The 23,704-nt window shown below is 56.5% G+C and overlaps 2 protein-coding genes across 6 annotated transcripts in view; both read left to right on the top strand.

Moving 5' to 3' along the window:
* AKT2 (AKT serine/threonine kinase 2) overlaps nt 1-13,625 on the top strand; it is a 50,455-nt gene extending 36,830 nt beyond the window's left edge. For 3 of the 5 annotated variants that reach the window (XM_052656695.1, XM_052656697.1, XM_052656696.1), the window contains exons 5-14: nt 2,342-2,495; nt 2,967-3,098; nt 4,522-4,587; nt 5,804-5,872; nt 6,999-7,121; nt 8,145-8,273; nt 8,378-8,592; nt 9,094-9,181; nt 9,292-9,394; nt 10,413-13,625. In XM_052656695.1, the coding sequence (XP_052512655.1) occupies nt 2,342-2,495; nt 2,967-3,098; nt 4,522-4,587; nt 5,804-5,872; nt 6,999-7,121; nt 8,145-8,273; nt 8,378-8,592; nt 9,094-9,181; nt 9,292-9,394; nt 10,413-10,492 (1,159 nt within the window). In that variant the 3' untranslated portion in view covers nt 10,493-13,625. The remainder of the gene's footprint in view (nt 1-2,341; nt 2,496-2,966; nt 3,099-4,521; nt 4,588-5,803; nt 5,873-6,998; nt 7,122-8,144; nt 8,274-8,377; nt 8,593-9,093; nt 9,182-9,291; nt 9,395-10,412) is intronic. The other 2 variants (XR_008200916.1, XR_008200915.1) reach the window with 2 other exon arrangements.
* A 3,590-nt stretch (nt 13,626-17,215) lies between these two features.
* CCNP (cyclin P) lies at nt 17,216-21,475 on the top strand. Its single transcript, XM_052656786.1, is given in 7 exon segments — nt 17,216-17,270; nt 17,273-17,499; nt 19,177-19,266; nt 19,344-19,499; nt 20,082-20,240; nt 20,434-20,585; nt 21,310-21,475. Coding segments are annotated over 7 exon segments (1,005 nt in total).
* The last annotated feature ends 2,229 nt before the right edge of the window (nt 21,476-23,704 follow it).

The following is a 23,704-nucleotide window of genomic DNA, read 5'->3' as shown; positions in this document are numbered from 1 at the left end:
GAGGGGTGGAAGGCCCATCAGCCCTAGCCTGGGGAGGAAGCTCCCCTCTGCCCCAGACACCATATTGCAAAACCTTGAGGAGTATCCTGGACAGAGGCCCTTGCCTTTTCTCTGAAATTCTGAGTGCTGCAACCTTGCCACCTCGGTCCAGTTGGAACCAGATCTGGGGCGTGTCAGGCGGCAGAGAGTCACCCCCGACCGGCCTCCGTGTGCACCCCCGTTGGTTCCAGCTCCAGGTGGGATGGGTCCAGGCCCCTCCAGTGGAATCTTTAGCCCCTTTCTTGAGGCGAGAACTTTCTCTGGGTGCAGGTTTTGTACATGGCAGCTCCCCAGCGTCTCAGTGCTACCTGGGTGCTGAGGAGGGGGTGAGCTGGGTTGAGGGGGGCTCGCCCGGTGCCAGGGCTGCTGTCTGAGCCCCAGCTCAGCTGTCCCCCTGGTTCTGGTGCCCCTCCTGTAGTGCGGAGGCTCCATCTCTTGTCCATTTGGGCTCCTGAGGATGGACCGTCTCTGCCTCCCGTACAGACAGATGATAGTACACACACATCTTGGCCTGCAAATTGCTTTCCCATGTGGCAGTCCCTCACAGCCTCTACATGTGAGGTATATGCCTTTTTTTTTTAGTATATTCAAACTATTTTACGAGATGGGTGATTATTATTTTTTTTCAAACCATGGCCATATACCCAAAGTCAGCATTTTCAGATTTTTAAGAGGACAGTTCTGATCTGATAGAGCATGTCGCTGGGTATGCTCCCCTCCACCCCAGTTTTTGGAAACAGGAATATTAATGTAGGGCCAGGGATTTGTCCCATTACTTGTTCCAAGGAGGGCTTGGGTGAAACCTGTTGAGAAATGCCAGCCTAAGGTATTGGGTCGGGAAGGGGAGAGGCTCGCGCCGCTTGGCCTGGGTGTGCAGCAGGCTTAGGGCCACCCAGGGCTTTGGCTGCCTTGCTCAGCCGTTCCTCACATGTCTCCCGAGTACCCGCCAGGGCCCGGGTCACAACCAGCCCCAAATCCCCGCCCTCGTGGGGCGGACACGCATGGCGTCCGGGGCTCCCAGACTCTGCTCGGGCTTGAGGAGGGCCTCTGTGCCAGCCCCTGATAACCGTGCTCCCAGAACTCTCGCGACTGTCTTAGAAAGGAAGGTCTTCTTGAGTGAGAGAGGCAGAGCTTCTAGGTGTGAACTGGGATCCTGGGACTTGGGTGCTGCTTTTGCTCAGCAAACCGTGGAACTCAGCCAGAGCTGGTCACATGGCTTTTATATACACGATCAAAATCCGTAGGGGGCTCAACAAATGTTGGGCTAAACCCTAAAACTGTGTGGTGGGTCCAAACTAGAGGGACGAAACTAGTGGGTCCAAACAATTTAGTATCATTCAACCACATCCTTTTTTCATTCTGGTGTGTGGTCTTTTTTACTTGGGCTTCCCAGGGGGCTCAGTGGTAACGAATCTGCCTGCCAATGCAGGAGACGCAGGAGACGGGTTCGTTCCCTGCATTGGGAAGATTCCCTGGAGAAGGAAATGGCAACCCACTCTAGTATTCTTGCCTGGAAAATCCCATGGACAGAGTAGTCTTGGTGGGCTACAGTCCATGGGATCACAAACAGTCAGACACGACTGAGCACAGCAGACATTTTTTAACTTATTTCTCCTAGGTGTATTTTTCCCCTCTCTACAGACCCGTCTGTTGCGAGTATCAAAAGAAAATTCTTTCCCAGCGAGTTTAAATCATGAGTGACAGAACTAGTTTATTGTTCTTAAACCTGCCTCCCTTCTGCTGGGACCTGCTTCCCTGTTTGCCAGCGTCCCCCACCCCCCACCGCTCCCCCCCTCCCCCGCCCCAGTCCCAGCAGGATGGCCCCTGAGCCGCCCACCCCCAGACAAGCACCTCCAGGGGGTCCTGTTGGTCAGCTCTTGCCTTGTAAGATCTCCACCTTCTTTGGCGAATGAACGCTTCCTTCTGTTCTTGGTTTTCTTTTACAAAACACTGGTCACTTGTATGTATGAGCTGGTCATTTGTTCCCAGGGCCTCAGAGGAGCACCGTCTCCCTGGTTCAAGGCTCAGGAAGGCAGCTTATGTTCCAGAGCCTGTGAGGAAAGGCGGTCTCCCCTCTAGGTGTGGCCCTCGGGCCAGGCTCGTGCTGGATACACAGATAGTCTCTGTTCTTACTCTAGTCTCGCCCTCCCTGATCTGCCACGGCCAGAAGCTCCCCTCGGCCAGGCCTATCTGCCCCGAATGCTGGAAGGTGTTTAGTCATTGGCTCGTGGGGCTCGGCCCCTCCTGCCCTGAGGCCCAGGCGCCCCAGGACTCATGGCTCCCCGGACGCATCCTCACACAGGGAGGAGTGGATGCGGGCCATCCAGATGGTTGCCAACAGCCTCAAGCAGCGGGGCCCAGGGGCGGACCCCATGGACTACAAGTGTGGCTCCCCCAGCGACTGTTCTGCGGCCGAGGAGATGGAGGTGGCGGTTAGCAAGGCGCGGGCCAAGGTGGTAAGTGCTGGGGCAGGGAGGAGGGGGCCTGCCAGTCTGTGAACACCGCGCTCGCTCTCAGCCCTGCCCCGCTGGAATTCCACACCGAGAGCGAGAGCGCAGGGCCCCGGCCAGGACAGCCCCTGACTGCCCTGTGGGTGTGGTGATTTCAGGCGGTAGATGGCGCAGTACTGCCCTGGGCCCACGGGATGCGGGACAGCCTCATCCTGAGTGGTGGTGAAGACCCCTGTGTCCCCACCTCAGATCCCTAGCCCAGCCCCCCAGGGCCCCGTGCCTGGGAAAGCCGATGGTGGGAGAGCCTCAGTCTGAAGGCCCCTTCAGAACAAACAGTTGCTGCCTGGGGCCTCCCTGCTCCTGCCTGAGCATTTTGGCAACAGTGTCCTTTGAATTTTCTCTTCTCTTTGTTAAAATTTCTTCCCACGGGCCACATGCCAAGTTCTGACTGCCTGACTCTTTCCCCATCCCGGGCAGACCATGAATGACTTCGACTATCTCAAACTCCTGGGTAAGGGCACCTTTGGCAAGGTCATCCTGGTGCGGGAGAAGGCCACTGGCCGCTACTATGCCATGAAGATCCTGCGGAAGGAGGTGATCATCGCCAAGGTAGGCACCCCCCGGGCTGCTGTGGGCCAGCCACCGTGGGCCCAGCCCGGAGCGTGCCTGTGGTCGGGAGCATGCACCAGGCGGGACACCTCCTGCGTCTGCTGCCATGTCCCCCCACCCCCAGACCCACTGCTTAGTCCTGTGGGGCCCTGCCTGCTAAGTCCCCCACCCTCTGGACACCAGGGAGGAAGGAGGAGAGAGTCTGACGGGCCTCACCCAGCAGGGCCTGGGGGGCCCACTAGGGCGGTAGCTTGGCTCAGGGTGTCTCAGGAGGAGGCTGGGCTGGAAATGGAATTCTGTTCCTTTTCTCTTACTTAAAGTTTTTAAACTAGGAAATTCTTAAAATACGTTAAAACTTTTAAAGAAAAATACAGTGGATTGCCCCATCTAGTTGCCTAGCTTCAGCGGTGCTGTTTGGCTGGTCTTATATCCTTAGCACTGCCCTCATCTCTTTCTGTTCTGGAGCACCTTAGAGCGCGTTCTAGGCGCCCAAGATTCCCAGCCATCCATGCTTAGATGTGCATCTTTAACAGGCGATGATCTTAAAGACTGTGGTCATGTCCAACAAAAATTGACAAGGCCCAGATGTCATTGGTGCAGGGCAGGGCTTCTTGGCCTCAGCTGTGACATTTGAGACCAGACCGTCCTCTGCCAGGGAGGTTGTGATGTGCCCCCCTCATCCCTGGCCCCTACCAGGGCAGGCCTCCACCCCTGAGCTGTGAGTCAGAAACGTCTTAGACATTGTTACCGGTGTTATCCCAGCATCCGTGGAGACGGACTTGCCCTGTGGAGGGAGAGCAGGTGTCTGGGCACCCCAGCTCTCTAGGTACACTCAGATACCAAATCCGAGCCCCTGTTAGAGTCCGGGGGTGCCTTGTGACACTGCTGCTGGGCCTGCACCCCGAGTTTCTGATTCATGGGTCCAAGGAGTGGCCTGATAATTTGTGTTTTCCCAAATTCCCAGGCGACACCGATGCTGCCAGCGTAAGGACCACATACCGGGAATCATTGCTCACAGCCTAGAGTCCTGACTAGGTCTGGGTCCTTCAAGAATGTGTATAGGGTCGCCGCCATTTATAGGAACACCACGGCCTGTGGCGTCACCTCAGGGCCCTCAGTGTCTGCTCCCCCTCCTGCAGAGTCAGACCTGGCCCGTGGGTGCAGGTGGTGACAGCGGGGTCCTCCCTTGTCAGAAGTCTCCATCAGCTTTTCACTGGGTGGTTTTGACCGCGAGTCACTGCATGGCCTTGTCTGGCCCGGTATTTCATTAGGGCTTGTGAGTGATGATCATTCACGTTCTCTGCGTTGGTTAGGAACGCAGAGGAGTTCACCAGCCCGCTCCTCCTCCATCTTCTCAGGCTGGAGGCGGGTGTGAGGCCGGCGTGGTGCTGCCCTCCAGCCCCTCACCCGCCTCTGTCTGCAGGATGAAGTTGCCCACACGGTCACCGAGAGCCGCGTCCTGCAGAACACCAGGCACCCGTTCCTCACTGTGAGTAGCGCTCCTCCGCGAGCAGGGCGCGCACGTGGGGCCCGCAGGCCGCCCTTAGGACAGAGCTCGGAGGAGCCATGCCCCGGCCCTGTGGAGCGCGGGTTGGTGTTGGCTTGGTGGCGGGGGTGCCGCTGTTCGGGCTCCCCAGGTGGCCTGCACTGAGACGCCAGGGTGGCAGCTTCTCTATAATAGACGGTGGCTTCGTGTCAACCCCTCGGCCGTCTGGTGATACCAGATTATGAAATGGCCCCAGGAGAGCATGGCTTCTCTCTGTACTGGTTAGAGGTGCTTAGTCCAGCGGGCTGACTTTTAGGAAATAATCCTAGAAGCAGATGCACCATCACTGTCCACCTAGGCTGAGCAGACAGACGCCTCTTGGGCAGCAGTCTCCATCGAGGCTGGCAGATGTCAGTCGGATGGACTAGGTGGAAAGTGGTTTAAGGGTCGTTGCTGTAGCTCACTCGCTGTTCAGGTGTCCTGCTGAACCAAAGCACTTGTTTAAATGAGACCTTACGCGGTTCTTCAGTGTAGCAGACAGGCAGCAGTAGAGTTTCTTGAGCAGGGGTCACCTAAGGGTCCTCTGAGGAACTCTGTCGGGCTCCTTAGAGCACCGTTTGAGAACTACTTGTTTGTTGGAGAATCACTTGTCCAGGCTATCTGGGGAGTTGGCTCCCAAGCCATTGCCAACCCCCAGCCCGCAAACCTCGCGTGTGTGTGTAAGTTTAACATTCCTCTGTCCATGGGATTCTCCAAGAATACTGGAGTAGGTGGCCATTCTCTTCAGGGGATCTTCCCCACCCAGGCACTGAACCTGGGTCTCCTACATTGCAGGCAGATTCTTTACCGCTGACCCACTAGGGAAGCCCCTAAGTTTAACACACTGGACTGTAAAATGGGAGGAAGAGAGACGTGAAACAGCCGTGGTTGCTCAGAATATAGTTTGTGCCCTGGCTGTGTCTCTTGGAGGCTTAATTAGAGGCAGAGGACAGGATCGTTGAGCCCTGTAACCCCTTTCCTGCTTTCAGAGCCAGGAGCTCCCTCACTACCCACAAAAGGTGAAGATGCGATTTGAACCCTAGTCAGATTATTCTCATGACCCTGGCCGGGGCTGCGGGGAAGAGGGTGGGAAGGGAATCAGCAGAGCCCGTGTCTCCTGGGACCCAGCAGAGAGCCCGCCATCTTCCCACCTCCCATGCCGCCACCTTCTTTCCCACAGGCGCTGAAGTACGCCTTCCAGACACATGACCGCCTGTGCTTCGTGATGGAGTACGCCAACGGTGGCGAGGTCTGCTCCCAACCCCCGGCCTGCCCTTCTGAATCCTTCTGTTCCTGGGTGTGGGGGGCAGAGGGAGACTTACTGGAGTGTCTTTTTCCTTTCGCTCCCTCCCCCTGAGGCAGGTGGGGAGACAGGCTCAGAGACGTTAAGTGGCTCGTCCGAGTTCACACGTTTAGTGAGTTGAGGGGGATACAGACTGAGGTCGAGGGCTGTGGGGTGGTGGCCGACGGTGCTGCAAGGACGTTCTTAAAGGCTGCAGAGAAAGGGTCTGCAGGTCAGGACCTCCTGTCCTCTACTTTCAGCAGGGTCTCCTGATGAGAGACATCCGCCACTCACCGTGCCCACCTGCCGCCCACTCCTCGCCCCACACCCTCTCTTTCCGCCACTCACCGTGCCCACCTGCCGCCCACTCCTCGCCCCACACCCTCTCTTTCCGCCACTCACCGTGCCCACCTGCCGCCCACTCCTCGCCCCACACCCTCTCTTTCCGCCACTCACCGTGCCCACCTGGCGCCCACCCCTCGCCCCACACCCTCTCACGCCGCCACTCACCGTGCCCACCTGGCGCCCACCCCTCGCCCCACACCCTCTCTCTCCGCCACTCACCGTGCCCACCTGGCGCCCACCCCTCGCCCCACACCCTCTCTCTCCGCCACTCACCGTGCCCACCTGGCGCCCACCCCTCGCCCCACACCCTCTCTCTCCACCACTCACCGTGCCCACCTGGCGCCCACCCCTCGCCCCACACCCTCTCTCTCCGCCTGGTGTGACTCACTGGCTTCATCCCCCATGTGGTCTCGTCTCACAGCTTGTTGCCGCTTGCTCATGAGTCGTGCTCCTCTGTCTCCTTGCTGTCACTCCCTCGTTCGTCTGCCCCCTCTTGCATCCGCCCCCTCTTGCATCCGCCCCCCACAACTCTCCGCTTGGCGCCTGTTGTCTAGCCTTCTCTCTATCCCTTGTTCACTTTTTCTTTCTTTGTCACTCACATGAGTTTGCTGTGCTCACCGCCCCTCGCTTGGTCCTCACCATCACTCGCTGTTCGCGGGGCAGGTGTCACCGTGTCACCGGGCTGGGTGCCATCCTCCCCTCCTCTGGGCTAGGGGGTCTCACCCTCCCTGCCTCCCTCCACCGGCAGCTGTTCTTCCACTTGTCGCGGGAGCGTGTCTTCACAGAGGAGCGGGCCCGCTTTTATGGCGCAGAGATCGTCTCAGCCCTGGAGTACCTGCACTCGCGGGACGTAGTGTACCGCGACATAAAGGTGAGCAGGCCACGCCTGGGCCATGTACCCGTCTGCTGAGCTTCCCCTCCTTGGAGGGTCTGTCTTGTCCTTCTTGGAGCTGAGTCTCCCACCCAGGCCCAAGGTGGTGGTCTTGGGCAGGTGGCCTGCGTGGGGCCCTTCCAGGCCTCCTGGGAGCAACGGCAAGAGGGCGAGTTGGTCCAGGCTCTTCCGAAGACGGCCCGGCAGAGCCCACCAGCATCCAGCACACACGTCCACTGTGACCCGCCACTCTGCCCTGGGAGCACGCGCCAGAACAGGCGCCTGTGTGTGTCTCTGCGTGGACACACACGCTCCGGCAGCTCTGTGCACACTAACCCCAGATGGAAGCCGCCCAAGTGCCCGCTGTTGGAGAGGGGATAGAAGAGATTGTGGTGGGTCCACGCCATCCGTACAGCAGTTCAGGAGGACAGGCTCTGGCCTCACGGGCTGAGGCTGAGGGGCCGCCCGAACAGCCGGGATGGGTCTGTGTCACTCACAGTGTACGCATAGGTGGGAAACACTGAAGAAAAGCAGAAATGAAGTCCCTTTTCTGTTGGAGAAGGTGGTGGCTAATAATGCAGCGGAGCACCTAGGGCTGGTGGGGTTGTTTCTTGACTTGGTGGAGGTTATACAGAGGCCCACTGAAGTGCCCGTTTGTGTTACGTTCAGGAAAAAATAGAAAGATAGTGTTCAGTGTTCCTCACGCCTGAAGTGTGACCACCACCGCCCACAGTGGGGGAAGCCGCTCGGGCAGGACCTGGCTCCCATCGCTCCCTGCCCTGTCTTGCCAGCTCCCTGGGGGCGGCAGGGGCTGGGGAGGTGCTGACCCCAGCAGGGCAGAGGGCCTGACCCCTGGTTGGGGGGCGGGTTGCTCTCTGACCCCTCCCCCCAGCACCCTGGCCCTGCCACCCCCCCAGGCCACGACCCACACCCCAGGGGACGGCAGGGGTGTGTGGGGTTTCGGGGGTGGCAGGAAACCCTGAGATAAATGCTGTGTCCCTGACATACTGACTTTTCCTGCAGCTGGAAAACCTCATGCTGGACAAGGATGGCCACATCAAGATCACCGACTTCGGCCTGTGCAAGGAGGGCATCAGCGACGGGGCCACCATGAAGACTTTCTGTGGGACGCCTGAGTACCTGGCGCCCGAGGTGTCTGGGGCTGGAAGGCCAGGGGAGGCGGGGCCCCTCAGCCCAGGCCCGTGAGGGCTGGCCGCGGTTCCTTCGGCGGCCCCTCATTGCGCCTTCCTGCTCAGGTGCTGGAGGACAACGACTACGGCCGGGCGGTGGACTGGTGGGGGCTGGGCGTGGTCATGTACGAGATGATGTGTGGCCGCCTGCCCTTCTACAACCAGGATCACGAGCGCCTCTTCGAGCTCATCCTCATGGAGGAGATCCGCTTCCCTCGCACGCTCAGCCCCGAGGCCAAGTCCCTGCTTGCTGGGCTGCTTAAGAAGGACCCTAAGCAGAGGTGAGGGCTGGCCTCTACCCCGCGCAGCCCAGCCCAGCGCCGCCACTTCCCTCAGCCTGCAGGGGACAGCGTCCACAGGTGCACGCACCCGTGGAACGCTTGGTGTGTGCTGATTGACCGGCTCCACGGCTGGTACTTTGGGGCGCTCCCTTGGCCAAGCCTGTCCTTAGGCTCTGCCTGCCCTCCCTTGCTTCCTGGGACGCTGAGGAACAGGGTGGCCGTGCGTGGCCTAGGGTGACAGAGCCAGGATGTGAGCGGCTGTCTGCGGAGCCTACCCTCAGCTTGCATCCCCGTCCCTGGGGCCAGGTTGGAATCTCCAGGTTCTGACCCTGGGCACAAGGACTCCCTCCCTGAGCCCCAGATCCCTCCTCTGTGAGGTGGTGGAGTGTCCCGGGATGTTAAAGGTGGAGTCGTTAGAGGTTATCAGGGCCCACACCGAAAGCCCGTCTCCCAGGACCCGGCTGCCCCGGGAAGTGGGTGCTCATGGCCGTCTCTGCCCAGGCTCGGCGGAGGGCCCAGCGACGCCAAGGAGGTCATGGAGCACAGGTTCTTCCTCAGTATCAACTGGCAGGACGTGGTCCAGAAGAAGGTGAGCCCCACTGCCTGCCTGCTCCCCACAGGAGCCCAGCCTCTCCCTGGTGACCTTGGCTGAGGCCTCCGCTCCTCAGGGACCTGAGGCTGGACTCCTCTTCTCCACAGCTCCTGCCACCCTTCAAGCCTCAGGTCACGTCTGAGGTCGACACAAGGTACTTTGACGACGAGTTCACCGCCCAGTCCATCACAGTCACGCCCCCGGACCGCTGTGAGTGTCTGAGGCCCCCGCTCCCGTGGGCCTGGCTTGGAAGCGGGGCTCGGGGGTTCTGCGCTTGACCCAGTTCTCCAGGAGGAAGTTCACAGGGCCCCCTCCGTGTCTGGGCAGTTTACCCTGCAGTGAGCTCGCCAGGGCTCTCACTGTCGGCCCGCCTGTGGACCCAGTGAGGGCCACCAGGAGCCAGTGGCTGCAGCGCTCAGAGCGGGGAGTCTGGGCAGGAGACCCAGAGGAGTGCCCAGTGCCTGTCGTCGTCTCCCGCACCGCTCAGGGCTTTGGGGCTGCATGGATGGCTCCAATGATTCTGTAGCTGTTTTGAGTTCTTGCTGCCCCACCCCCAACCAGTGCTGGGCCGTGCTGTAGACACAGCAGTGATGAGACGGCCCTGGGCCCTGCCCTCAGGGAACTCAAACGTCCAGCTGGGGTGACACCCCACAGTGATCGGCCGATGGTGTTAGGAATACAGGTCTGGAGGAGCTCAGGGGAAGTGCCTGCCTCCTGGAGAAGGAGACAGGGCAGCTGAGTTCTTAGCGAAAGGAATGGCACGCAGGACTCCAGAAACGGGAGCATTGCCGAGGTCGGAATAGAGCAGGGAAGGGTGAGCAGGAGAATCTTGGGGGCCACCTGAAAGGGTAAAGGTGAGCCGGGGAGGGATTTGAGCAGAGGAGGAGAGGCCTTGGGAAGGTAACCCCGCCTTGGCTTCATGTGGAGGAAGGGTGGTTGAGGATGGGAGTGGTGCCCAGGGCAGGAGACGGAAGCACAGAGGTCTGGGCGAGACCCTGGTGTGACCGAGTCAGAGAAGCTGGGGGGACGCTCAGGAGGCTGGGACCCCGGCCTGGCGGTGGGGCTGCGCCTGAGAGGGAGGGAGGCCACTAAGCCTCGGTCCGCAGCCGCATTCTCAGTCTCCGGGGTTTGCGCTGTGGCCTGGCTGCAGCCCTGCCAGGGGCTGGCCGGGGGGCCCGGGCCCTCTCCTGGTCAGCTCTCCCCCATCTACGCCCACCGACCCCCACAGATGACAGCCTGGGCTCACTGGAGCTGGACCAGCGGACGCACTTCCCCCAGTTCTCCTATTCGGCCAGCATCCGAGAGTGATCTGCTGCCGCCATGGGACGCACGCAGGCTGCTGCCATCACCGCCGGGGGCTTTTTCTTTTCTTTTTTTTTCAACTTTTTATTTTGCCTTTTTTGTTTGTGTCCCCATCCCTCACCTCCTCCCCCTCATTTCCAGTTTTCCCCTCAGCCCTCCTCACCTCAGCGGTCCTTGCGGCCCTGCCTCCAGGATCCTGTCCTGCCCTCACCTTTGTTACAGACCAGGACTCGGGAGCCTCTCCTCTGCCTGCCCAGGACCAGGCCTTTGGGCAGTGGGAGAGATTCTGGTTTTTAATCGACATAAAGCCCCCGTGAGGAGTGAAGCGTGGAGCCATGGGGCCGGCAGGCAGCCCGCCTCCGCGCAGCTGCCCGTCAGAGGCTGCCTTCCTGGCCCTGTCGTCAGGCTCCGAGTGGCCTGGCGGGGGCAGTCCGGCCCCCTCCTCCCGTGGGGGCGAAGAAGCAATAATGTCCAGGGACCGGGGGTGGGGGAGTAGCACGGGCCTGTGGAGGCTGCGTGCAGGATGGGGGTCCGGGCGCGCTCGCATGGACGGCCCGCTCTCCCCTCGGGGAACCCGGAGCGGGCGCGGCCGCCTGGCCGTCTCCCCTGCCCCCTCAGCTGCTCTCCTGACCCTGTGGATGAGGCAGGAGGAACACGAGGGGGCTAGCCTCCCCAGCCACCAGCCCCGTGCCTTACCAGGGCTTCCTTCCGGCCGGCCTTACCTCCCGCTGGAGCCCGGGCCCGGCCCCAGCCTCTTCCGAGGACGGGGGCCGGGGTCTCCCCCTTCGCTCTGCTTGGGGCAGAGGGGCGCCAGCCTCGGCTGTTACACATCTTGCACCGAGACAGTATTGGGCCCGCCCGCCCGGCGGACTTGGGTTGAAGGGGGGTGAGCTGGGGGTCTGGTACGTGCCGAGGGAGGGCCCCCTCGCGCTCTCCCGCTCTCTGGGCCTCACATTCTGCAGCCTTAAGGTGAACGTGTCAGTGCTGTGGGCACTCGCGTGTGTGTCTCAGACTGTGTGTGTCTGTGGGCGTCCCTGTGCATCTGGGGTGCAGATGCACGTGGCGTGTGTGTGTGTGGGGGTGTGTGTGTGTGTGGTGTGAGTGGGCTCGGGCCCCACCCCTGGCTCAAGCACTTCATCCCGAGGGGGAGGGGCGCTGGCCTAGCAGGGGAGCCTCGCCTGGGGCCCATTTGTTGCCCTGCCCCCTGCCTCCCAGCATCTCTGGGTGTTTGGACTTTAGTTTTTGTGGTTTTGCTCTCCCCACCCCACCTCCTGTAGGTAGTTCACAGAGAGACCTTCTGGGGTGGGGTGGGGGTGGGTTTGGGTGGGTGGGGTTCTTTTTTCCTGTGTGTGTATGTCGTTGATCTGACAATTCTTCCTTCTCCCCACTAGCCTGTCCCCATCTCCTCGTATTTGTACGGTACAAGCAATAAAGACACTCATTTGAGACTGGGGCCCACCACCCCGGCCTTTCCTTGCTTCCCGAGTCCAGCCCCTGGCACCGGCTGCCTCCTGCTCCCATTGCTCTGGTCACAGGGCCTGTTGAGCCGCAAGGTGGGGAAGCTGGTAGAGGAGGCACCTGGGGTGCTCAAGCGCAGGTTGGGGGGTGGAGGTTACTTCTGCAGGGAGCTGGTGAAGAGTCTGTGGAAGGTGCCTGGACTGGGGGTACAGTGGACAGAGACCATTCTGGTCCCCCCAGGAACTGCTTAGGCAAAAAGAGGCGGAGTGGAGAGATGGGTGAAGGGCTGGGCCCTGGGAGCCAGTGTGGGAGGGAGTGGACTCATTTCCTAGAGGGGGGCACTGCCTGCACACACCTTCTCATTTATGGCCCCCATTTCCGATAAAAGTGAAGTCACTCGGTTGTGTCCGACTCCCTGTGGCCCCATGGACTGTAGCCCACCAGGTTCTCCATCTGTGGGATTTTCCAGGCAGCAGTGCTGGAGTGGGTTGCTATTTTCTTCTCCAGGGGCTCTTACTGACCCAGGAATCGAACCCACGTCTCCCACATTGTAGGCAGACCTTTACCGTCTGAGCCACCAGGGAAGTCATTTTTCCAATACAAAGCCGTTAGAGGATCAGTGGGATGTGTGGTGGCTGTCAGCCGGGGCCACCTCAGATGGGTTCATAACCCTCAGGGCTCTGCGCCCCTCTTGACGCCTGGCCTTTTAATCCTGGGGCTCCCATGCTTGAATCGTTCCTCACAGGCCCTGGGCCAGGGCTGCCCCGGCTGAGCCCTGGCACGGGTGAACTTAATGTCAGATTTTCCCAGACGGTGTTGGCCTTCACACACCTGGAGTCTTTGAGGTTGTAAATGAGGGTAGAGAAAAAAAATCAGATCCTACAACAAAAGCTCAGAGATTCTGTTTTCTAATTTTATATGAATGTTATTGAGCTATAAAAGTGTGTCCATACGAGAAATGGCGGAGAGGCTCATAAAGAGAAGTCTTTTGATAGCAACTACACTCTGATAAAAAGAGTATTTTTTTTAATAAGGCCCTCTGGTGCCGCCGCTGGAGATGACCAGGGCTGGGTCTTGTCACACTGTCTACCTCAGCCGGTTAGCACTTGTCTGGTGTCCATGGACGGGCTCCCAGAGGCTGCTCAGCTGCCGCCCTCCGTTGAACAAATCCCCTTAGACGGAAGGGTGGTGCTTATTTCACTGGCAGGACTTTTCCCAAAGCGTTTTAGAGGGAAGAGTTGTAATAAGATTTCATCAATTATGAAAATTAATTTTTGAATAGGTTGATCTTTTGTCACGTGCGTATAGAACGTTTCACGAGTTTTGGGAAAGGAGGAGGAAAGTCCGAACCACCCCTGGCCTTGAGCACTTGAGCAGTCATTCTGGCCCTCGCGTCACCCCTGTGTCTGTGACGTCAAGCCGCTGGGTTCCATCCTGCCAGTGTACCAGCACCTGCAGGCCATGCCGGGTTACTGGTGGAAACGAGATCCTTTCTCAGCTCCTGTTTTGCATCTGAGGGACTCCTTGTGGACAGTGCTGTCACACCTCCAGCCGCTTCACAAACTTTTCTCCAGGTGGCGGCGCCTCAGCTGGCTCGGCTGCCCCCCGATGACAAACACTTGGTCTCCAGTTTGCTTGCTGCTGTCAGCAGTAATGTAATAAACCTCAGTGTAACAAGCCATCTTACTGCGCTTGTGCTTTTTAAATTTTTGAGGCCTAAATTCTAGAGTTGCTGTATTTTAATACATGTCAGATAGCTTTTCCCCAAAGCGTAGCAATTCAAGTATTTTAAACTTTAATTTTGAAGTAACTGCGGGTCCTTTGAAGACTTTTGAAACTTTCAAAATTACCACAGTGATTCTACGACTGGAGTAGATGTTCAAGATTAATTCAGAGCATCTTGTGCTGGAACGTAAGGACCTGCTGAAACCAAAACCTCACTGATGGGGCATGTGAAGGGGCACGGGAGCCAAGGGGGAAGATCCCCCAGTGGCCACAGCTGAAAGCAATTTGAGCAACAATAAATTGCATAATACTGGGTTACACCCAAGGCGTAAAATAAATGAGTTTGTGCTGATGGAAGTGGTGGGAAGAGACATACCTGCACATACTTAACAGATAATTTCTGTAAACACTGCCTTCAAGGAGGGGGAACATGACACCGCCCCGCCCCCCCCGCCCCCGAATTCCTCTGATGTGGGCTGCAAAGACACTCCACAAAGTACAGTGTGAAAAGTGAGGGAAGGCAACTTTTCAGTGGAGAAAGTGAAGCTATGTCAGCCAGGTGATCAAGGTCAACACAGTGGTGGATCATGTGGTCTGTGTGTGCCTTTGATAGGCGATTAGAATGTTATTTTACCCCTGGGCTTTTCTTCCCTAAAACGCATACTCTCGATCTAATAGAAAATAGCCACCAGAAAAATTCCAATTGAGGGATGTTCTGCAAAAGACCTGACTATGGGTTCTTAGAACTGTCAAGGTTCCAAAAAAGAAAGCCTAAGAAGCTGTCAACCAAAAGAAGCCAGTGGGGCCCTAGGACAGCGAAGACACTAGGTAAAAATTCAGGAAGTCTGAAGAGTGCATGGGTTTGATAATACTGTATCCATATTGGCTTACTAAATTGTGATAAACAGACCACACTAAAGTATTCATAGAGGAAAGTGGGTATGGGGTATATGGGAACTCTGTCCTCTTTACAACTTTCCATGAATCTCCAAAGTTTTATTTTTAAAAAAATTTATATGTCTGTCCCCATACCAGAACATTCTCTTAACCACAGTCCAGTTACCAAAGTTCAGAAGTTAACAATGAGATGCTTTTCTCTTGGACCTTAATCAGATTTTCATTAATGATCACATTAGGGTCCCTGAATACAAAAAGTAAGTCCCAGCCAACGACTCAATCCACACGTAACATGCCGCATTTCCATCCTCTGTCTGATGCTTACACGATGGTTATTTTGCAGCGTGCCCGTGCTCAGGCGCAGTCGCGGCTGACTCTGCGGCCCCGTGGACTGTGGCCCGCCAGCCTCCTCTGTCCGTGGGATCCCCCAGGCAAGAATACTGGAGTGTGGTTGCCATGCCCTCCTCCAGGGGATCTTCCCCACCCAGGGATAGAACCTGTCTCCTGCATTACAGGCAAATGCTTTATCCACTGAGCCACCTGGGAAGCCCGGTTATTTTGCAGAATGCTTTTTGATCAGGGTTTGTTGCCTGGTGTTTCTTTGTGGTTATATGTAAGCTGTTTTTGAAAGAACTTCCTTGAAATGAGGTGCCCTTCTGGGTGTATCCTATCAGGAGGTACACAGGCAGTCTCTTCTGTTTCTGATGACTGACTCCTCAGTTACGGTGTCTGTCAGATTTCGTCCTTGTAAAGCTGCTACTTTCCCCTTGTAATTTTGTTACAGCATTTTATTGTGCTTCGCAGAGACTGCATTTTTTTTTTTAAACAAATCGAAGGTTTGTGGCAACCCTGTTTTCAGATGATAGTTAGCATTTTTTTTCAATAAAGTATTTTAAAATTAAGGTATGCACATATTTTCTTTAGATATAATACTGTTGCACACAACAGACTGCAATAGTGTACACAACTTTTACATACACTGGGAAACCAAAATTTGTGTGACTCACTTTATTGCAATATTTGCTTTACTGAGGTGGTCTGGAACCAAACCTGCACTACCTCTGAGGTCTGCCTCCCACTGCGTAGAGGTCCTCTGAGCATATACATATCCAGGTTCTCATCCGGTTCAGGCAGAGGAATGGCAAGTGCAAAGGTCCTGAGGCAGGCAGGTGTCTGGTGTGTTTGGGGAACATAAAGACAGAGTCTCAAGGAGTGAAGACCTAGAAAAAGTAGAAGAAAATGAGGTTAAACAGGTAACAATGGGCCAAAAAGACCTTGGGCCCATGGTAAGATGTTTGAGTTTCAAGTATGACAGGAAGCCACTGGTCCAGCATCTCACACTGCTCGCTTTTCCCACCTCAACGACCTCTCAGTGCCTGAAAATAGCAAGCTCTCCTGCCTTAGGGTCTTTGCTCATGCTTCCCCTGAAACCAACCCCCTCCCCCCCGCAACAACACACACACCTGGAACATTCTCTCTATCTGCATTTCTGGCTCCTCTGACAGGTTTCAGTTTCAACATAACCTCAGAGAGGGCCTCCTGTCTGTTCACTCATTCATTCAACAAATATTTACGTACTGACACTGGCAAGCCTCCTCGAGGCACTGAGAATACAGCAATGAAAAATACTAGATAGGCCCTGCCTTCATGGGGTTCACAGTCTAGCCAGGAGGGAGACAATAAATAAGGCAGTAAGTGCTAAGGTAAGAGGACATGCATAGAATGGGAACAGGAAGTGCTCAGGATGTCATTTTTTCAGGGAGAAGGAAGTATCTGAGGAAACTGCAGGAAGTGAAGGATCTCTGAGGGAGGAGGTTCCAGACAGAGGGAACAGCCAGTGCAAAGGCCCTGAGGTAGTATTGTGCCTGGTGTGGGTGAGGCTGAGCCAGGAAGCCAGTGTGATGGGAGAGGAGTGAGTGAGGGGGATAGGAGATGGGCTCAAAGGTATGTTTGGGGGTGGGAAGATAATAGGGCCTCTTGGACTTTGAACTTGAGGGCTATGGGAGCCCACAATGTTTTGAACAGAGGCAGAGCATGATCTGATGTATTAGGGGTCACAGCGTCATTTCCGGCTGCACAGTGGGTGGTGATTGTGGAAGGCAGCTACAGGAAGAGCAGTGAAGAGGCCACTGCACTAACCGAGCCGGATCGCCGGTGACCCGTGAGGATCAGCTACCCTGGAAGCTGTTTGGTAAAGGCAGCGACCACGGGCTCATCCCTGAATACCCACCACAGGGGACAGAGGCCTTCTATCAATGCTTGTTACATGATTTTGTAGCTCCCTTGCCTTGAGCCTTTAAGGTTTTGATCCCTGTGCTGGACATTTAACAATCTTACAAATTCCTCAGGACCACTGGGTTGGATAAGTTTTGAAATCCCTGCTGTATCGCTGAGGAGAGTGAGGCTCACAGGGCCTGCTTCTGATCATAGTAAGTAGCAGAAAGAAGGTTTGAGCCATCTGCCTGACCTAGAGAGTTTGGATGGGGCAGAGACAGCCTGTGTAGCATCTTGTCTTTGCCTCTGCACCTGCCCAGGTGAACCGTGCTCAGCACGCATGCGCCCACGCGCATTTAAAGCACCTGTCGCGGGTCCTCCGCTCCAGCAGGAAGAGGCGGGCGCCGGGCTTGACCCTTGATGCCAGCCCAAAGGATGCTGGTGAGATACAGGAGCCAGGTTCCCGCCTCTCGGCTTGGGCCTCTCTTCAGGCTCTTGACCCAAGCCCCTCTCCCTTGCAGAGTCCAAACGCCTGCCTCGACCCAGAGCCTCAGAGCACCTCAATTCCTGACGGCGTCCTGGCGGGCAGGAGCGTCTCCCCAGGACACCTGGAGAGGCCCCCGGGGCCTTGCGCGCCGCCGGGGCTAGAGGAGGCTCTGAGTGCGCTGGGGCTGGAGGGAGAACGTGAGTATGCCAGGGACATCTTCGCCGAAGTCATGGTGAGTGGGGTTGGGGTGGGTGGGGGGACACCCGTGGGCCAGCGGGCTTTGGGCAACTCTAACGCCTCCCACATCCCTGGAGGGCAGCAGAGGCGGACGTTCGGGTTGGAGGAAGCCAAAGCTGACTCTCTCACCCAACACCCACTCAACAAGTCTTTCCTAACTCCCACCTCACCAGCCTTTCACGTCACTTCCCGCTGACTTTGCAGCCTTTACACTGCTGCCGCCCACCACTTGGCCTTTCTCTCGTGCACTGTACCTGTGTGGAATGCCCTTCCCAGCCTCCCCAGCTGTCTGCAGCCCCTCCCTTGGTACTGCATAGTCTCTCACGTTGGAGAAGGCAATGGCACCCCACTCCAGTGCTCTTGCCTGGAAAACCCCATGGGCAGAGGAGCCTAGTAGGCTGCAGTCCATGAGGTCGCTACGAGTTGGACACGACTGAGCGACTTCACTTTTTTCACTTTCATGCATTGGAGGAGGAAATGGCAACCCACTCCAATGTTCTTGCCTGGAGAATCCCAGCGATGGGGGAGCCTGGAGGGCTGCCGTCTATGGGGTTGCACAGAGTCGGACACGACTGAAGTGACTTAGCAGCAGCAGTCTCTCACATTGACCCACTTATCAATTATTTGGTGAGTCATTAGCAAATGTTTCTGAGCATGTTCTGGGTACTGGGGATGCCGTGATGGACACCACGAGACAGTCTGCCTCAATGAGCAGAGACAAACAAGCAAATGTAGGCAATAAATTTCAGAAGGGCCACAAAAACCAAAACACAGACTATGGTTGTCCACAGATACTGTCTGAGACAGGCATTGCCAGAAGAAATACTGAAGGGATGCGTTTATTTCACATCTTGTGAGCATCTCTCCCATGCCAGGGTCTCTGTAGGGAACCAAGATACAGCTGTGATCTGGACAGAAATCCCTGCCCTGCTGACAGTCTAGTGGGGCAAAAAGACAAGACTTTGAAGTAAACACCAGATATCTCCAGGCTGAAAATACCATGAGGAAAATAAAGCAATGAGATAGAGATGATAGGGTGCATGGAAAATTATAGAAAATGTTGGGGAAATTTTAGCTGAGACTGGAAGGACTGAGAAGTCAGAAACGCAAGGAGTGGGGAATGACCATTTCAGCTGGCACATAGATGCCGAGGGCCTGAGGTAGGAACGAGGTTGGGATAGTCCAGGACCAAAAGAAGTGCAGGTTTTGGCGGCAGAGAGGGGATAGGTGATGCTGGAGCAGGGCCGGAGTCTGAGGGCAATTAGGATTTTCTCTTAAGGGTACTCAAAGCCACGGAAGGGGTTGTAAGCTGGGGAGTTCCTTGGTCAGATTTATACTTTAGAAAGACCCTCTGGGTGCTCTGAGGAGGATGGGTTGAGGGTTGGTGACTAAGACTGGAGTCTGGGAACCCAGGATAAGATGCTCAGTAATGAAGTCCTGTGGCCTTGGGGCTAAACTGGAGAGCTGGAAAGTGAGGCGTCCAGAACAAAGTCCAGGGTTCTAGATGGGGACACCCAAGAGGAGCGTATTCGGAAGAGATGTTGGAGGCCAGTTTGTATGTGGCACTCGTGACGTCAAACTGATGCGAGGAGATTGAGGCACCCAGGGCTGGACCCCGGGAGGGAAGCCAGGCACAGGTGTGGAGACTGAAGCCGTCCTTGCCCGACCGCAGGTGTGCTGCGCGCTGCCCCGGAGGGCCCTGCCCCGCACAGTGACCCCAGAGATGCGCGCGCTAGTGGTGGACTGGCTGGTTCAGGTGCACGTACGTAACTGGGAGGGGCCAAGGAGGGGCCTGCGTAGCAGTCTTGAACCTTGGTGCTCACTCGCTCCCCTCCCCAGGAGTACCTGGGTCTGGCGGGGGACACGCTCTACCTGGCCGTGCACCTGCTTGATTCCTACTTGAGCGCGAGCCGAGTGCGCCTACACCGCCTGCAGCTGCTGGGCATGGCCTGCCTGTTCTTGGCGTGCAAAGTGGAAGAGTGCGTGCTTCCCGAGGTACTTCCGGGGCGGGGCTTGGGAGGGTGGAGCCATTCCTCCCCGCCTCACAGATTAAACGTCTAGTGTGTGCCAAGCAAGCACTTTACCTAGTCTTGGAATCCCAGCATGTCTCTATGTGGTAGAGGCTACCAATGTGCCCTTTTAACAGAAGAAGAGACTGAGGCCCAGAGAGAGGAAGACATTTGCCAGAAGACAAGCACTGGGGACTTGGACTCAGTCTTGAGTAGTTATAGTCGCTACAGTCCTTCTTGAGTATAGTTAACGTGCATGAACGCAGTGCCTTACCAGAACTGCCTGGTGAAGTAGGAAGTCCTATCTCCGTTCTATGTGAAGACACTGAATCTCAGAGAGCTTCATTGGATGTCCGTGTCAGACAGTGAGTAAACGGTGGGGTTTGAGGTCAGGAACTATCTGGCTGTGAAGCCTCTGCTTTCCGTGACTTCCAGACAGCAAATCAATGGCCCCATTTTACAGACCAGGAAACTGAGGCCCAGAACGGGGATTGAAACGATCCCAGGCGCTCAAGTCCAGGGAGTAACGAGTCGAAGATTTCCCCACCTCTTTTCCCCCAATTCCCAGCCCTCCTCCCTCTGTCTCCTGGGCGCTGGCTCCTTCTCGCGGGCCGAGCTTCTGCGCGCGGAGCGCCGCATCTTGAGCCGCTTGGATTTCCGGCTGCACCACCCGGGCCCGCTACTTTGCCTCGGGTTGCTTGCTGCTCTGGCCCGGAGCGGCCCCCAGGTGCAAGGGGCAGGAGCGCGGCGCGGCCTCGTGGGTCGGGACAGGGCTTGTGCGGGCGGGCGTGGCCTCGCGGGTAGGGGTGTGGCCTGTGCGGGCGTAGCGCGGCCTCGCGAGTAGGGGCGTGGCCTGTGCGGGCGTGGCGCGGCCTCGCGAGTAGGGGCGTGCCCTGACACGCTACCCGCGGAAACGGCAGGTGTTGCTTCTCGCCACTTACTTCTTGGAGCTGTCTCTGCTAGAGGCCGAAGCCGCAGGGTGGGAGCCGGGTCGCCGTGCAGCTGCGGCGCTGAGCCTGGCTCACCGAGTGCTCGAGGGAGCAGGTTCCGGGCCTGAGCCGGCGCTTTACAGGTATGGCCGCTGTGAAGGGTCTCTGTGGCTGCAGGGCCTCCCTTCTTTGTCGCCGTCTTTACCGTCTCAGAGAATATGAGTCAATTATGTGGGGGCGGGGCTAGACTTGTTTCCTGAGTGCGAGAGAGAATGGGGTGACTGCCTAGTCTGGGTGGGGTCCCATTTGCTTTTCTCTGGAGGTGTCTCAGAGAATGGGGTGTTTGTACAGATTTGGGGACCCTTAACTTTGTCTTAGGGTGAAAAATAGGATTTCCTCAGGCCCAGAAGATGCTCTAACTGCATTCCAGAGTTGCGAATGAGGGGTCTGCAAACGTCGAGTTCCCCAACTCTCCTCCTGGCCGCGAATGCGATGACCCTTTAGCTGCTCGAACCCCCTCATCTTGTTAACTGTGCCACCGCGGGGCAGAGTGATAATCTTTTCCTCCAGTCCGTGCCCCTAGGGTAGAGCTGGATGTCTGTCTCTCCACCCTCAGCCCCACTCCTTCCCTCTCCGCGGGTGCTGACTCGCCCATAGCCGCGCCCTGAGGGCAGAACAGAGGGTCCGCCCCTCGGCGCCCTCCAGTCGCTCTGGAGGATGGGTGGCGTGTCTGACCCCGAGAGAGCCCCTGAGCAGCCCCGGGGACCCAAGTCAGCTTGTCTTCTCAGCCTCAAAATCCGAGGACAGGTCGTGTCCTGTCCCCCGCTATTCTTGCCCCACCTCCGTTTCTCCTTCTCTCCGCCGCAGCCGAGCGGAGCTGGGCCCGCTCGAGCCGTGCATGGTCCGCGCTGCGCTCCGAGGCCCCGCGCCCGGCCGCGCCGCCGTCTTCCTCAAGTACGCGCGGCCCCAGCGCCAGGGCACCAGCCTCGCCGCCGCCTGCCTGCTCCGCCACTCCCCACCGGGGCCTCCCTGAGCCCGGAGACCCCAGCAAAAAAGACTCTCCTTGTGCGTCGGTTTCCCACTTCAATAAAAAAGTTTTTATTCCGAGCGCTCTCTATCCTCAATGGTCAAATTCTGGCCCTTCTCTAATTTTTGATTGGTCACTTACGGGCCTCCCACTCACCTGATTGGATGTTCTCACGCGGGAGACGAGATGAGAATTCTGGATTAAGCCGCCAGGGGGCACTGGCGGGCTTCCACAAGCGCCGCTGAGCTGGGGAAAAACTCGGATCTCAAACGCAAATACCAGGGGAAATTAGAGACGCTGAGAGGAAAATAGCAGCGCGGGCTAATGAACCTTGGTCTCCCGGTTGGGGAGAAACTAGGAAGGACGACTGTGAGAAACTGAGAATGCCTTTCCTAGTCATGAAGAATGTCACCTTCATGGTGCCAGGTTTTCAGATTTCGTTCGTAAGGGAAATTGAAAATCTGCGATTCCATAAATATCTCTGCTTTTATATGTTGGCAACTAATTCAGTATTTTTAACGGTTGCATAAATCCAACACATCACATATACTGGCCTGCGAGGGTCATCAGTTTGTGATCGTATGGGCCTTGGATAGCAAGAGTTTGTTAAATGCGGTCTGGTTTATTTAACATCTGAAGTGCCACAGTGTCAGTGGGTATAATTATAGTACCGACCTCATGGTGGTGTGATGAGGACGTGAGTTAACATAAACGTGAAGCTTTAGGACCCTGCCTGACACCTCGTAGGTACTGTGGAAGTGCTAGCACTGCATCTTAGCAGAACTGTGAGCTAGTACCATTGTCCCCTCTTTCTACTGAGCCTGTAGCACTCAGACATTAGTAGGTTTGCTGAGAAAATAGTTGTTATGAATCAGTGGGTTTCCACATTTTCAATTAAAAACACGTCTGAGGTGCAGAAAGGTGACTGATGCTGTTCTGGAATATAGTCTCGGGAATGTTAGACTCTTAACTAAGCCTAGGTTTGGAGGTGCTGAGAGGAAGTTTTCACCACTGGGGTGTTCACGTTTGGAGGATCAGGGAGCGACTCAGACAATAAAATATAGAAATGCAGTTGGAATGAGAGGTGTCATGTTCAGGTGTGGGTCTGTTGGGTGGGAACTGCCGTGGGAGGGGGAGGGGACAGTGGAAATGCAGGGTTGATGCTTGGGAATGAGACCCAGGCTAGGGTCTTGGTGGGGGTGGTAATGGTGCTATACATAGTCACTCATTCACTCATTCATTCCACAACTATTCATGAATGTGCCAGGAGTTCCATGGTGCTCCAGTGGTTAAGAATGAACCACTGGCAATGCAGGCAATGCCAAGTCGACCCCTGGTCGGGGAACTAAGATCCCTCATGCTTAAAAGCAACTATACCCACACACTGGAACTAGAGAGTCCATGGACCGTAAGGAAACATCCTGCATGCTGCAACTAAGACCCAATGGAGCCAAATAAAATAAGTGAAACTAGTTTATGTGGACGATGACTCCGAGTCAGGCACTTACAATCATATATCTCACAGTCTCAAGAATGATAAGGAACACTGGCTGCTATTTGGTCATTACTGTACCACATGCTTTACCTACATAACACGATTCGGCTCCTGCAGCTACTTGGGAGTAAGCTCACTTGCTACCCCCATGTTACACACAAGGAAGGTGGAGGAAGACCGAGGAGCTTACTCAAGGTCTCAGCACTGAGCGGCTAAGGAGGGTTGCAGGACAATCATTTGCTCTTTTTGTCTCGCAAATCTCTCGTGTGTTTCTTGCTCTGTGCATTTTTTATTACTGTGACCCTCACGCTGCGCTGTCACTTGACTGCTTTCTTGCTGTCTTGTTCTACCCAGACAGTGAGCTAGCTGAGGGAAAGAAGCAGATCTCTCTGTTCATCGAGTTCTCCCCTCCTTCAGGAAGTCTTCATTCACCATCTCAGCCCTTGCCGGCTGTGCCTCCTGTGGATCCGCAGAGCTTGTTGTGTTTCCCCCATTGCAGCCCTGGCCCCTCTGCCTCTACCTCCCAGGTTAGCCCACTCTGGGCTGCCACTGTCTGATCACCGGTCTGTCTCCCCACTTGCCAAGGAACCCAGTGAGGGTAGACTCTGAGGTGCTCTCAGTCCCTCCTATGTCCCAGCATCACCCAGTCCCAGAATTGGGCACAGAAAGGTATCAGTCAATATTTGTTTGTTGCATAGATAAACGAGTGTGTTCCACATTTGCTATCATAGCCCTGTGTC

The sequence above is a fragment of the Budorcas taxicolor genome, chromosome 18 (genome assembly GCF_023091745.1).
Source record: "Budorcas taxicolor isolate Tak-1 chromosome 18, Takin1.1, whole genome shotgun sequence".
NCBI lineage: Eukaryota > Metazoa > Chordata > Mammalia > Artiodactyla > Bovidae > Budorcas > Budorcas taxicolor.
This window is presented reverse-complemented; position numbering and strand designations above follow the sequence as displayed.